The sequence below is a fragment of the Podarcis bocagei genome (assembly GCF_964188305.1).
Source record: "Podarcis bocagei genome assembly, chromosome: 7".
Classification (NCBI taxonomy): Eukaryota; Metazoa; Chordata; class Lepidosauria; order Squamata; family Lacertidae; genus Podarcis; species Podarcis bocagei.
In genome coordinates, this window is record NC_138132.1 from 64,690,214 (window position 1) to 64,704,894 (window position 14,681).

Consider the following 14,681-nt stretch of genomic DNA (forward strand, 5'->3'; position numbering starts at 1 on the left):
GAGACTTCAGAGAAGTGTGACTGGCCCAAGGTCACCCAGCAGCTGCATGTGGAGGAGCGGAGACACGAACCCGGTTCACCAGATTACGAGTCCACCGCTCTTAACCACTACACCACACTGGCTCTTGCAGAGTTAGCGGAAGGGCTTTAGCTCAGTGGCAGAGCATTTGCTTTGCATGCAGAATGTCCCTGGTTCCATCCCCAATGGCATCTATCCAGGGAGGGCTAGGAGAGACCCCTGCCTGAATCCCTGGACAGTCTTTGCTGCCAGTCGGTGTAGACAACACTGAGTTAGATGGAGCAACGGACTGACTCAGTGTAAGGCAGCTGCTAATATTCCTAGAGGTGCCTATGAAAAGGACCCAGAGTAGACCCACCGATATTAAAAGACCTAAGTTAGCCACGCTCATTAATTTCAGTGGGTCTCTCTTTCTCTCTTTTCAGACATGTGCAGAAAGGCAGGTGCTAGGAGACACCGCGGGTGGTTTTCCTCCTAACCCCAGGTCAGACGGGAAGCGAAATACTTGCCTGCGAGGATCAACTAATTCCTCCGTCACATAATTTAGGAAGTTCCACCCACTGAATGCAAAGGAGCCCTGTAGAAAGGCTAGCGCCAAATGCCCCACCGAAGGGGTCATCCAGAAATTGAAGGCATTGCTTGGCAAGAGTTCTTCATAGTTTCCTACAAGCAGAGCGTAATGCAAAAGTTAATTCAGACATGCATCTCAGCACCCAGCCACCCCCTCCTGCAGTCAATATGTTAGAAGTAACATGTCCCAGGGAGAAGCAGAGGCCTCCTCTGGACAGGGCCAGTCTCAGCTTCTTTGCTGTCCGAGATGAAAAGGCAAGGTTGCCCCCTTGCTTAGTCAGCCTGTCAGCCTCCCCTCACGCCAATGACCTACTGCACAGACTGGAAACACTTTGCGTTCTTAATTTCTGCATGCCAGTAAAGAAAGCCAGCAAATCTGCTCAAAGAAACAGGGAAGGACAATCTTGCAGTATAGCTACACGACATATTTATTAAAAAAAAGTTTAGTTATCCAGGCTTCCCTAATCCTACCATTAGGCAGAGGGAGCAGCATTGTGGGGCTCAGTCTGAGGGCTGAATCCCTCTCAAAAAACCCCGCTCCTCAGGGCTACCTGGAGAAGGGGGGTGGATGGGACACCAGTTTACTTCTCTGGTACAATTCCAAGCAGGGGGACAGTAACAAGTTGAACCCTGTGCTCATCATCTGAAGCCCTTTTCCTTGTGTCTCTTCTGAGGGAGGTGTGGGGCATGGCAACATGAGAAAGGGCCTTCTCTGTGGTGGCTCCCCATTTACGGAACATTCTGTCCAGGGAGGCAGGCCAGGCACTATCCTTATCTCTTTGCGTTCGCCATTCTGGAAAAAGTGAAATAGGGGCAACCACAACAACAACCCTCTGCCCTGTCAGAGTGAGTGGGCTCCATTTGCTAAGAAGGGCTTGGTTCCTGCATTAAGTACCTTTGAAGATCTGTATGAAGCCCACAACAATGATCAGGCCCAAGGCGAGGAGTTTCCCTGCAGTGAAGATATCCTGGATGCGGGTGGCCCATCGGACGCTGGAGCCATTCACCCACGTCAAGAGTGCTGGAGAGCAGGAAACACAATTCCGTCCAGAGAGAGGTTTGTGCCACACGCGTCAAAGATCAAAGCCTTTTATTTGAGCTTCTTATTTTTGAAAGAAGACAGAAAATGCCTAGACATCTAAAATGGGCTATAAAGTGGAACCTCGGTTTTCAAAAGTAATCCATTCCGGAAGACCATTCGGCTTCTGAAAATCGTTCAAAAACGGAAGCATTCACTTCCGGGTTGTTGGCGTTCGGGTTCCGAATTGTTCGGGTTCCGAAGTGTTCAACAACCGAGGTTTCACTGTAGCACCGGACTCCATTTTATTTGTTTGTTTTTAAGAGAGAGAAGGATTGGGAAAACAAGAGGATGAGGCTGAGGATCCAAAAGGCAGCCTGGACTTCACTGATTGAGCACTGTGTTTATGTACCCCTCTCACTCCTATTATTACTATTATTATTATTATTATTATTATTATTAATCATCATCATCATCCCACCTTTTCCCCAGCCTGGGACTCAAGGTGGCTTACTGATCAAAATACGTAAGCACAGATGGAATAGAAAAATGCTAAAAATGTTTCCCCCCCATGTTAATCATTGAAAAGTAATTAAACACCAATAAAACTAAAACGGCACCAGCCCTTTCTTGGTTGAGGGTGTCTCTGCTGGAGAGTGGCCCTCTTGGCAAATGCCGCTGGAAGCCCAAGGAAAAGGTTGCTGATAAATACTCACATAAACACACCATGGAAAGGACTCTGGAGGCATTATAGGGAGGGATACAGTTGGGAAACACTGGCTGGAGGACATAGTTTGAAAAAGTCAAGGCGATCACAGCCAGGCTGGTGGGGTACATGATGATGACTGCGCTCCATAGGAGGAGAAACCTGAAGCCAAGAGAAAAGGAAAGAAAAGGAGAATCTTCAGTTAAATGAGACGGTGCAAAGAGCCACATTGGGCTACCGGCTCCTCCAAACCGGGTCATACTGGCTGGCTTGCAGCAGCTTCCCTGGAGGTCAGGAATGATACAGCCATTGCCTGGAGTTCCTCTCCAGTTCTCATTTTTGCAGACTTAAATTCACTCCTCCACATTTCCACATCAGTTTGCTGATCCAGTTTCTTCATTCAAAAATTTACGAGCCTTTTAGTGTAAATTTCTCCTAGTAAACACATTTTTGAGTGCAGTTTTGCCACATGCATGCCACTTTAGAAACAAATTTCCCTAAAATAAAGCATTGGGTATGAATCGATGCACTCCCATGCACACCCCCCCCCATACATGCATTAATGTGTGCTTTGCTGGGCAGGAGAACTGTGCTGCAACATTCAGGGAAGTGCAAATTTTGAAGGTGAGCTGCCTTTCAGTTCATGGACTGGCTCAAGAAGAATCTGGTGCGAATCAGGTGCTTTCTCATTAAATTACAAATCAAATTGTTTTTCTCCCCCACCCCTAAGTGGAGGTCAGATTGATAGCGATCTTTACTGCACATTTGCTCTGCTGCATTTATGGGGTAGTTACATGACGCGCTTATGGGGTAGTTACCTGCCTCCACCTGCATTTTCTTGACCTTTAAACGTCTCCCTTGCCAGATGTTCATTCACATCTCACACTTTCCATGCATTTCCCCATCACATTGCAAGCTGCAAAAGTCTGTTGTCGTTGTTTTTAAAAGTGAATTTGTTACGGAACGGCAACAGAGTGCCTTAATCCACTTTAATCTCACCAACGAAAAATTCTGACATGCATTCAAATCCCTCCCACAAAATTTTGAGAGACTGGAAGCACCCTGGATAAGGGGCCCTCCGATTCTCATAACAACAATCACAATCAGAAAATTGAGGGAGAGGGCAGCAAAGCTGCACAACATTCCTACCCCCAGGTTTGCTTCAAGCTCCCCACCCACCAGGGGCAGAGAGGGACCAGCAGCAAAGCTCTGAGGAACACCTCCCGCCACCCTCAAGGAGTTGGCAATGGCTTTATCTTAAGGAGAAGTGCTTTCTGAAGCTCCCCTGCCCCTCAGCCTGTCAGGCTGGCAAGGCTTTGCAGTGCTTCTCCTTAAGGCAGGTATGTCCAAAGTGTGGCCCGGGGCCTAATCCTGCCCGCCGGTCAGTTTAATCCGGCCCCTGTGGCAGTTTATTTCCTAGGGTAAAATCCCCCCCAAAAGCTCAACAACAACTTCAATCCTAAAAAAGGTCAACAACTTTAGCAGGCCCTCATGCATGTTCACTTCATCAAACCTGGCCCTCTTTGAAAAAAGTTTGGGCACCCCTGCCTTAAGGGAAGCCCTTGCAGAGCCTCTCATGCCCCCTCAACCGCATTGTAGGGACAGCAGGAGGCATTTTGCCTCAGGTGCCGAAATGTCTGGAGCCACCCCTGACTACAAGTCCCAGAATCCTCCAGTCAGAAAATTAGACTCATCTTTTCTAAGTGGCAGCAATTGCAAGCCAATAATCATGGAAGGCCTCCTCCAAGTGTTAGTTTCAGGTGGTAGCCATGTTGGTCTGACACAGTCGAAATATATAAAAAAATTGTCCAGTAGCACCTTAGAGACCAACTAAGTTTGTTCTTGGTATAAGCTTTTGTGTGCATGCACACTTCTTCAGATACCACGAAAGCTTATACCAAGAACAAACCTAGTTGGTCTCTAAGGTACTACTGGACATTTTTTTAATTTTTTATTTATTTCAAGTTTTAGTATTACTGAAGGATTTAAAGAAAGGGGGGAACTTGCTCCCCCCCCCGAGCCAAATCTGCTTATGATGCAACCCCTACTAATCTTCCTTTCCCCTTCATTTTTAGAAATAAAAAAATAAAATAAATAAAAATAAGATTAGGCAGGAATCTGAGAGTCATTATTGGAGCTGGGTGGTTTCATAAAATAGCTATTAAATGTGCAGGTTAATTAACTTCTGGTCAGAACAAGATTCTAAAAGTCATTTTTATTGGCCAGGAAATGTTTAAATGGAAAGGGTTCTGGAAAAGTGACCACCTTTTAGTTTTTGTATTAACGTTTTTGCTACAAGGAGGGGGAAAACTATGTCCTTGAGTTCCTTGGAGGAAAGGTGAGGTACAAATTATAACAATAAATAAATAAATCTGTACAACTGGAAAAGCATGAAAGAGAAACGTGTATTTCCTTTATGGAATCACCCGTATTTTTCGCTCTATAAGACACACCAGACCATAAGATGCACCTAGTTTTTGGAGGAGGGAAACAAGAAAAAAAATATTCTGAATCTCAGAAGCCAGAACAACAAGAGGGATTGCTGCACAGCGAAAGCAGTGATCCCTCTTGCTGTTCTGGCTTCTGGGATAGCTGCGCAGCCTGCATTCGCTCCATAAGACACATACACATTTCCCCTTACTTTTTAGGAGGGAAAAAGCGAGTCTTATAGAGCAAAAAATACGGTAACTACCACAAAATCTGTTTTCCACCCCAATTTTTCCATTCCTGCCCCGCCCCCTGGAAAAAATAGCAACCCCCATCCCAGCAAAATTGGGTGGAAAAACCCCAGATGCGTTCCCTGCCCCAACACAGTTTTCCCAGTCTTCCCCTAGACCTTCACATCTCTGTGCTCATCCCAAGGGCAAGTGATGCCAGGTCCAGCTCTCTCAAAAACTACTGTCCCTGTTTAGCCTCAATAAAAACAGCCTTGTGGAGACAGGGCAAGGTTAACACGATCTCCCTGTTGAGTTATTGCTGGCCTGAGGGTGGAGCTGAAGCCTTTGTCAGCCTAAACTTTTAGGAAGCAACGCGGAGAGCTTTGCCGCTTTTTATATCTCCACGTACGACTCGTCGTTTTGGCACTTTCTTAGATGCAATAAATATCAATTCCTGGGAGGCTGCTGGCCCTCAAAATGATCAAGAGTTGCCGGCTTTCTTCTGGTTGCCTTTGTCCTTACAAAATCTTCACGGCCTGATTTACAGGCTTTGCAAAATGCAGCCTGCCTCCTGGTATCCTATGCAATTAGGATTGCACCTGCTCTTTGCCAGAGCAGATATTGCGGGGTGGGGGGGGAGGTAATCTGTTTTTATGCAGGTGCTCCCCTCCCCTCAGCAACATTGCATCAGCAGTTCAGGCTGTAACAAGAAACTCCCTAGCCAGTTCATTCAAACACCAATCAAAGTAAGGACGCTTGCCTCCGAACATGAAATAGGGTGTTTGGAAGAGGACTGTGCCAGGAACGGCTGCTCAGGCCTCCATGACAACAAGGGAAATCGTGAAACCTCTGGGAAGCTGGCGCAGCACAGTGTGGGGGTTAGAAGCCAGGAAGTCCTGGGTTCAAATCCAGAACTCAGTGGGAAAGCAATGATGTTTTGCATGCCAAAGGATAATAATTATTATAATTATAGTAATTATAATAATTTATTTTATTATTATTTTATAAGTCAAGGGACTTTTTGCTCAATTTGATATTTTACAGATAGTTATTTTGTATATTGCTACTTGCTGTTATTTTTATTGATTACAGTTCACAATATTTATCGTAATTGCTGAGAGCGAATTTCTGTTTCATTACAGTGGTGCCTCGCAAGACGAAAAGAATCCGTTCTGTGATTCTCTTCGTCTAGCGGTTTTTTCGTCTTGCGAAGCAAGCCCATTGAAGGATTAGCGGATTAGCGCTATTAGCGGCTTTTAGCGGCTTTTAGCGGCTTATCTGCTGATCGGATCAGCTGATAAGTGGCTTAGCGGCTTAGAAAAAGGGGGGGGGAGGAAAAAAACCCAGCAGGAACTCACAAGACATTGTCGTCTTGCGAAGCAAGCCCATAGGAAATTCGTTTTGCGAAGCACCTCCAAAATGGAAAACTCTTTCGTCTAGCGAGTTTTCCGTCTTGCGAGGCATTCGTCTTGCGGGGCACCACTGTATTGTTTGCTGATGTTTTGAGAGTCAGTTTTATTGTGTACCAAGATTTTCTAATGGATTTTTGAATATTGCCTTATTTGATATAAGCCAGGGGTCAACAAATTTTTCCATCAGGGGGCCGGTCCACTGTCCCTCAGACCTTGGGGGGGGGCATGGACTATATTTTGAAAAATATAAAAACCCTGCAAGCTGGTCCTGCAGCTGCCTCTGGACATGGAGGAGGAACGCATTCTGCACGTGCTCAGGAGTGCGTCTCGGCAACGCCCACTCACCAGCGTTGTTGACAAGCAGCCGCTCCATTGGCCCGTCCCCGCAGAGCTCCCAGGCGGTGTGCACCACGTGCTGCGGCCCGTCGTCCGAGGCCAGGTCGGCGGGCATTCCACACATGCAGAGCACCAGGCAGCCAGCACACAGCTCGCCCTCCGGCTGCTCCAGTGTGGCCACCGAGCGCGCCACCAGCGGCAGCGCCAAGCCAGGCACGGGGCCAGCAGGCGCATTAAGCTCCGGCTGAAGCCCCGTGACGTGCCCGTCACGATGCCCATGGCACAACCCAAACCCGTCGCCCACCCGCAGGCCTCCCTGTCCATGGCTGCGCTGGGCCAGGTTTAATTCAGCCACGGGCGGCAAGGCTTCGGATTGACTGCAGGAGCTTCCTGCAGCTAATCCGAAGCCGCGCCAGTGTTGCCACCTGCCCAGAAGCTGTGCCAGGGTCACAGAAGTCAGTCCCCACGCTGCGAAGTGTCCACAGTGCGCGGGGACTGACTGAGTGGGCAGCAGGGTCCGCAGATCGGATTTATGAGCCGAGGGGGGCGCATCTGGCCCCCGGGCCTTAATTTGCCTACCCCTGATAAAAGCTGTTTCTTTTGCAGTCAGATTTTTATTATGACTTTATTGTATCGGATCAGATTGTTATAAGATGTGTGATCTTTGTTGTATATTTTGTTGTCTCTTCAGCAAGTAAACACCTCGTGTATATTGAAAGGCAGTATACAAATTAAAAGTAAAATCTTTCAGTTGATTGACAGGTGGGCGTGGTTTGGGGGGGAAATAGAGCACCTGGTGGGTCAAGACTGACCCATTGGCTCTAGCTTCCTTGCCCCCTTTTTAGAGCAAAATATTGCCAGCTCCCTAGGCATCCTCAGCGCTGTCTCTTCCAAAGTGCTGCACCCACCACAGTCGATTGCTCAGAGGAGCGAGGAGCATGTGCCAATATAGCCCTCCTTGCAAGCTTGCCGTGAGGATGCCGTGAGACCCAAAAGATTAAGCGACATGCTGCTAAAGCGCCACTTACCCAGCTAATTCACCGAAAATCTCGGAGACGTAGGAATAATCCCCTCCAGACTTCGGGATGGTGACTCCTAACTCGGCGTAACACAGCGACCCGAGGGCTGCGATCCCCCCGCCGAGCACCCAGATGATGAGGGCGAGCCCCACGGACCCCGTGTGCTCCAGGACTCCTTTGGGGGAAATGAAGATGCCGGAGCCGATAATGTTACCTGGAAGGAGCAGAAGGCGTAGGAGAAGATGAATGAATATATAGGCATATCTTCTCATCTCGCTACTCTAGTATGCTCAATAACAACAATAGCAATAACTTGAAGAGGAGAATTTGGATAGTACTTGGCAGACGTATTTTTCTTCAGCTACACCAAAGCCATAGGAAGCTGCCTTCTACCCATTCAGACCATTTAGCATGGCCAGACCATCCATGAGACAGGCTGAAGCAGGTGCCTCAGGTGGCAGAATCCAATGGGCATCTCCGCAGACACAGACACCCCATTGCCGGATGAGCAAGGAGAAGCGGCTGAGGCGGCCTTTGGGTTCTGGTATGAGATCTTTCGAGAGCCTCATGAAATATCGCAAGAGTCCCACAAGATCTTGCAGGGATAGCACAAGATCCCACAGAGCTCTCGTGAGATCTTTCCAAAATACAGAAGCCGTGACCCCAATAAGCAAGGCTTTGGCAGAGGCAATAAGGAAGGGTGTGTGTGAATATCTGGTGTTCGTGCAGGGCTGCACCTTCCCATTTCAGCAAAACAGGATGGACCCATAGCTGTCAACTTTTCCCTTTTCTTATGAGGAATCCTATTTGGAATAAGGGGATTTCCCTTTAAAAAAGGGAAAAGTTGACAGCTATGGATGGACCACCCTTGCCGTTTGGGTCCATCTAGCTCAGCATTGTCACCATCATCATCGTCAATCATATTTATATGCTGCTTAATGTTCAAAATCCCTAAGCGGTTTACAAAAAAACAACAACAACCCCACAGTAGGGTAATGTTGAAAAAGAATAATGTACATACCACATTTAAAACTCCGAATGCAAAGAGATGCCTCAGTAAAAGCCATCAATAAAACAGTAAATAATACAGCAGAACGATGTGGTGACCAGTTTAAATAAATAGGTCTTTAGGCAGCATTTGACGATGATGATGATGAAAGCTTGCCGCTGTTTCTGTCTCATGAACAGCACATGTGAGGGTGACTGACCTTTGGCCATGCTGTCTGGTGCAGATGAGAGTCTAGCAATAACTAGACTTGTCAACAGTGACTGGTAGCCATTCTCTAGGTTTTCAGACAGCTTTACCTAGATATGCTGACGACTGAACCTGGGGAACATCTGCCTGCAAAGCATCTGCTGTACTGCTGAGCTACGGCCCACCCCACTCTGGTATCCTCCTAGTGCTTCGGACTCTGACACCCATCAGCTCCAGTCAGAATAGGACCCAGCCCTATAATTCGCCACTCCCTAAGCTGGACTGACACCAAAATCTGCCATAAAGGAAAGCCCTAAGCAGACAATAGCTATTGAAACAACTATTGGATGCTTTTCAAGGAAGATCCCAGGATCATTTGCTTGGCGCTCAGGCGCTCAGTAAAAGGCACGGGATTTAAGAAATTGTTTTCATGACTGCTGTGAGTAAGACAGTCAATGAAAGAGGAGAACTTTCTCAGAACGACAAAGAAAAGAGGTGTTGGGAAGAGGTGGAAGAACTTTAATCTCGCAGCCAAATGGCTTTTCTGGCGAAGGTTTTAATCCGGACGGGGAAAGTCTAATTAATATTCAGAAGAACCTTCTCCAAAGGAAGACGGTCAACCTGGGCGGAATGCTAAACTAGGCTGAGGAAACCTGGAACCAGGACAGCTATGCTAATAGGCTGGACCCTGCGCAGTGAGGGCAGGGCAGCAGGGTCAGGGCCTGCCTTTCAAGAGCGATGGGTTACGTAAGGAGACTCTCAGAGGGAGCAAGTAGATTCCCCAGACCCAAACCGCGGCTTGGAGCAAAATGCAACTGTGCTGTAATCAAGCACATACGTGCATGTGCACACCCACCTACAACACAGAGATACACAGCATTTCTAAATGAATAAATAAAATAGTAGAGTTGGAAAGGACCCAAAGAGTCATGTAGTCCAGTGCAGGAATCACAGCTAAATAAATACATAAGATTTTGTGTTGCACAGGAGCCCAGGGTGGCAACAACAGCGTAGTAAAACAATGCCATTAAAACACACTAAAAACAGTTATGAACATCTAAAAATGTCAAAGGAAGAGTAACATGCCCAAGCAGCAAAGAATTTTGAAGTTGCTAGGAACAGTATCTTTCAGCCATCCACTGTCTGGGTGACTGGGAAAGTTTAAAAATTCCTTGTGTGTGTTAAGAATGAAGGGGGTGAGATGCACCTCTCGCAGAAGCCACTGAGGAAACGCTGCTGTGGCTCTGTGCCAACCAGGCAGGACCTAACAGTGCCACCAACAGGGTAATTTTCACAGGTCAGGGTGTTTAGTTTACATTTCCTCAACTTCCAGGTCAGCAGCTGTGCCGCTCTCCTGCTGCAGCAAAGTGTCAAGGAGCCTTGTGTCACTCAGAAGCCAACCCAGCTGTTCGTATTTAAGATGTCACAAGACACTTTGTTGTTTGTACCCGTTACTTCAGTAACCCTTTCTGCCACATTATTGAAAAGCAGGCCAGGAATACTATTTCTTCTTTTTTCTGCTGACTTGATGGGACTGAAACAATCAATGTGAGGTGCTTTCAACCACTTGGCGAGTCAACTGAACACAGACAAACCCTTCTTAAATTTCGCAATCCTGTTTTATTGGGAATACATGCAAAAGATACTGTAGAAAGGGTGTGTGATCTACTGTCAGATCTTTGCTTTTGTTGTGACTTACATGGTCTTTCTTTCTGAAGAAATCTCCCAGAGAGAGAGAGAGAGAGAGAGAGAGAGAGAGAGAGAGAGAGAGAGAGAGAGAGCTATAAATTGTCATTGTGATGATGACTTTAATCATTTATTTTATTGCTTGGGTTTTATTACTCCCTTTTGTTTTATTTTTGTTTGTTTTTTTAACTGATTCTACCTTCTATTTATGATGATTGATATACATAGTATTTTCAATATTGGCATGTGCGAATGTCTGATCTGTTGAGATATATCAGTTCCGTTTTTGCACCAGAGTAACCCAAAACCACTTATAGAGATTGATGGAGGCATCTAGTTTTGAGAGATATTTTTGGCCTTTGGCCATAAGCAACAAATGTTTCACCCAATTAATGCAACTTTCATAGGATTTCTTGTTTACTTCCGCATTTGTGGGGGGGGGGGAATCCACCATGTGGACCATAATATATGGATATGGGGCACCCACATCCCATGTAACATTCATGGCAGTTGTGTAGTATGGGAGCATCTACTGGGAGGATCTCAGAAGTGGCAACAGAATCTTCAGCCCAGGTCAGCGTTTGGTGTTGGCCTCGGCCACAGTGCTCCTTAGGTGGTGTGGTGGTGAGGCATCAGGCATAAGCCTGCATTTTATTAATGTTTGATCAGGGCTTGTATATTAAAGAGAGAGAGCTTAAAGATTTTCAAAAGTTTCATGCCAGGCAGAAGACAGCTGCTTAGAGAACCTTGGCAATGTTTTCCTCCTAGACAAGGGGCCCCTTGATTTATAGCAGAAAACAATTCTCAAAGTCGTAAAAAGGGGGAATTACAGGCTGAGAGTGAGGACACTGACCCTACATGTTACAGAAGATAAAAAAGCAGAGATAAACATAATTAGGAATGAGTAAATAGTAAAATAATACCAATGTGCCTCCCAGTAAAATGAGCCAGATCTTCTTTCTAAGGTTAAAAGGCCAAGACCAAATGGAGAAGCATCTAGCTGGCAGAAAGAGAGCATTTTTGGGAGAGCATTTTTGGGAAGTCTTTTTAAAGCTGTTTCTTTCTTAAACTGAGAGAGTTAGAGGGCAATAAATGTTGGGAAAAGCAGCTGGCTGAAGGGTGTGTGTGTAAACTGAAGAGGCTTCTTTTGAAAGCTGGTTTTTTACTGAGTTCCTTTTCTACTTTACAAAGGCCTTATTCTTTTTAAAAGGCTACCTATGTTATGTATTAAATATATTTGCTTAAATGTAATTATGCAAAGGATTTAAGAAATGCTAGATTCTTATTTCATATAGTTGTAAGAGTTGTATTTATCCTGAAATTAAGTCAGCCACCAGCCTAGCCCCCCTGCCAGACAGGAAGACGCCATCCAAGCAGTCCTGATATATAGCTGTCAGGCATTTGTTTAGAAACCTTCAAATGAAGGAGATCTTTCAATGTTGATGTGAACTCAAGATCCTTGACATATGTTTAAAATAAAAATTTAAGATTAACCATTTGTTTTAGAAGGCAATAGGGCAAGGAGGGCAAGAGGTGAGCTGGTAATTAAGATTCCTTGTTGAGACACATGTAAGATATATTACTACTTATTTGTCATTTATAGATGTAACAATATATAGCTCTTTGTGTTCCATATAAGGACAGGAGGATATGGGTGTATCTTTTAGGATTGGTTATAGCAATCAGTCAATAGGAAATCCAACCAGGCTGATTGGACAGAGGCAGCCACAGGAGGAGCAAAGGGGGCTGGATTAAGGGAATATAAGTGCTGGCCATAATGGCAGGAGGCCAGGCCAGAGCTTGGTAGCCATATACCACTGTGCCTCTCATTTATTTGTCTGACAAATAAATAATTATTTTAATTTCTCTATTGCTGCGTTGAATATTTCATTCCAGCTAAGCGTTAACCCCAAGCAGGGTGCTACAGTGGGGGTCAACCCCACAGCTGAAATCCCCTCCATATCCTGCTTTCACTTCTGGGCTAAGAACAGGGTACCAAACAGAATTGCCCAAGGGGCCAGGTTTGGCTCAAGCACAGCTAGCTGCTGATCCCTAACTTAGGTTATAAACAGAAGCAAGGATGGGGAAGGGCAGAAATCTCAAGCCTGAAATGATCAGATGTATGAGGCTTCGTCTCCATCTGGTGGCCCTAGAATGAAAACCAGCCCCCTGGGCTTACGCAGGAATCTTTGAAGAGGAACGTTGGGAATTCACTAGCCAAGCTTTTTTCCTTTTTTTGTTTTTTTGTTTTTCACGCTGGAAAATTTCTCAAGGCAAGGGAATTCTCTGCCATCTAAGAGAATGTCTGCGGGAGAGCTTTTCACTTTCCCCGCTCTCGTTGATGTGAGTGAAATCATATGAATGAAAGTGAACTGGGAGGGGGAACACTAAAACACCATTAGCTGGTGCATTAGCTTGTGGGGGTGCTTTGTGGAGCCCCCTTTCCCAAGATCCAGCTGTCACCTGATCATCGCACCTTGCAAAGTCCTATGCATGGCGCTCCACGAGACTCGACAAGCATCAGCGCTGGCAGAGCTTGCTCAGGGCTCTGTGCCCCCCCCCCTGCTTTCAGCTCAGGCAACATCTTACCCTGACCCACACCCATATGAATGGCATCAGGTGGGGGGGTAAGAGGTTCCTCAAAACTGTCACAGAAGAAGAGTGCATAGTTATGGAACTCCCTTCCACAGGAGGCAGTAATGGTCACCAACTTAGATGGCTTTAGAAGAGCATTAGACAAATCCACGGAGGAGAGGGCTATCGATGGCTACTAGCCATGACGGCTATGCTCTTCCTCCATAGCTAGAGGCAGCAAGCTTCTGAACATCAGCTGCTGGAAACCACAGGGCTCTGGTGCTTGCTGGTTTCCCACAGGCATTTGTTTGGGAAAAGTGTGAGGATAGGATGCTGGACTAGATGGGCCATTGGCCTGATCCAGCATTCTATTATTACGTTCTTATGAGAGACCCAAGGGGAAGACGGAGAGGCCTGCAGGTGCAGTTGTTAGACCATCCAAAGAGCTGCTACGCTTAACCCATTTGCAGGCCACGATAGGATGGGGAAATGTTGCAAAAATGAACTAAAGCAACACACACACACACAAAATGAAGCACTGCAGACATGCCGTCAGCAACCTTGGCAACACTACAACCGCCCACCAATCTCAGGCTGACGCCCCCAGACAATAGAGGAGGAGCAACAGCGTTACTGCCATTGCTCTGCCAACAGCAGTCCTGAGCAGAGAGCGAACCAAAGCTGCTCTAAAGTCTAGTATTTCCTGTATGCCTGTAAAACTCAAACCACGGTTTGGAGTCTGAACCATGGTTAGTGTAAACTGTGGTTTGGCATGATGTCTGAACTGAGCCTCCATTTTCATTTCCCCACTCACTGAAAGAGGTATTAGAGAGCGTTGATCTTAATAACAGGATGTGATAAATGAATGAACTTCCCAGTGTCTTAAAATGCGGCAACCATGTTCTCCTCGGTGCGCCAGGCTGGGGGGGGGGCAGGCGGGTGAAGAAATAGGCAAACCCAGTAGCTGTGTACCCTCGATGCTAAAGAAAAGCCTTTTTGTTCCTAACAACTTTGAGAAATTCAGCCACAAATCGTTCAAGAGCCGTTCATTCATGTGAAAACACGAGCCCTGTAGCCCTGCCAAAGTGGAGGAGAACTGAGGTGATCCGCTCCAGAATTCCTAGTCACGCAAGTACACCCATTTAGCCTCGGTGGCACCGTTAATCTATGACACACGCAGTGTGTTTCGGGGTGTGCTCTTATGCCGGGGGGGGGGAGAGATTCTATAGTTTCCAGCAGGATAGAAGTACCATTTCACTCTTGCGACTCAGTGGACAACTGCAGCTTCCCTCAAAACACACAACATGCAATACGAAGGAGAATTAAAATCTCCCTAACCAGGAGTGGCGTCCATCATGTTGTGTGCTTTTAAAGCACGTTAGCCAACTCTCTGATCTAGGTTAAAGTAAGGGAACGTGATTGGCAGCCGCCCTCTTCTCCTGGACTCCTGTGGAAAAACACTCTTGGATAATGTGCTTATGAAGGATTAT

At 46.4% G+C, this 14,681-nt stretch overlaps 1 protein-coding gene across 5 annotated transcripts in view; it reads right to left on the bottom strand.

Annotated features, from left to right (window-relative positions):
- SLC7A10 (solute carrier family 7 member 10) overlaps window positions 1-14,681 on the bottom strand; it is a 45,201-nt gene that overhangs the window by 7,536 nt on the left and 22,984 nt on the right. For all 5 annotated transcript variants that reach the window (XR_014010524.1, XR_014010525.1, XM_081204004.1 and 2 more), the window contains exons 2-5: window positions 7,746-7,950; window positions 2,323-2,474; window positions 1,484-1,609; window positions 528-681 (exon numbers count right to left, since the gene is read on the bottom strand). Coding sequence is in view for 3 of the 5 variants with exons in the window: in XM_081204004.1 (XP_081060130.1) it covers window positions 528-681; window positions 1,484-1,609; window positions 2,323-2,474; window positions 7,746-7,950 (637 nt within the window). In the remaining 2 variants the exon portion in view is untranslated. The remainder of the gene's footprint in view (window positions 1-527; window positions 682-1,483; window positions 1,610-2,322; window positions 2,475-7,745; window positions 7,951-14,681) is intronic.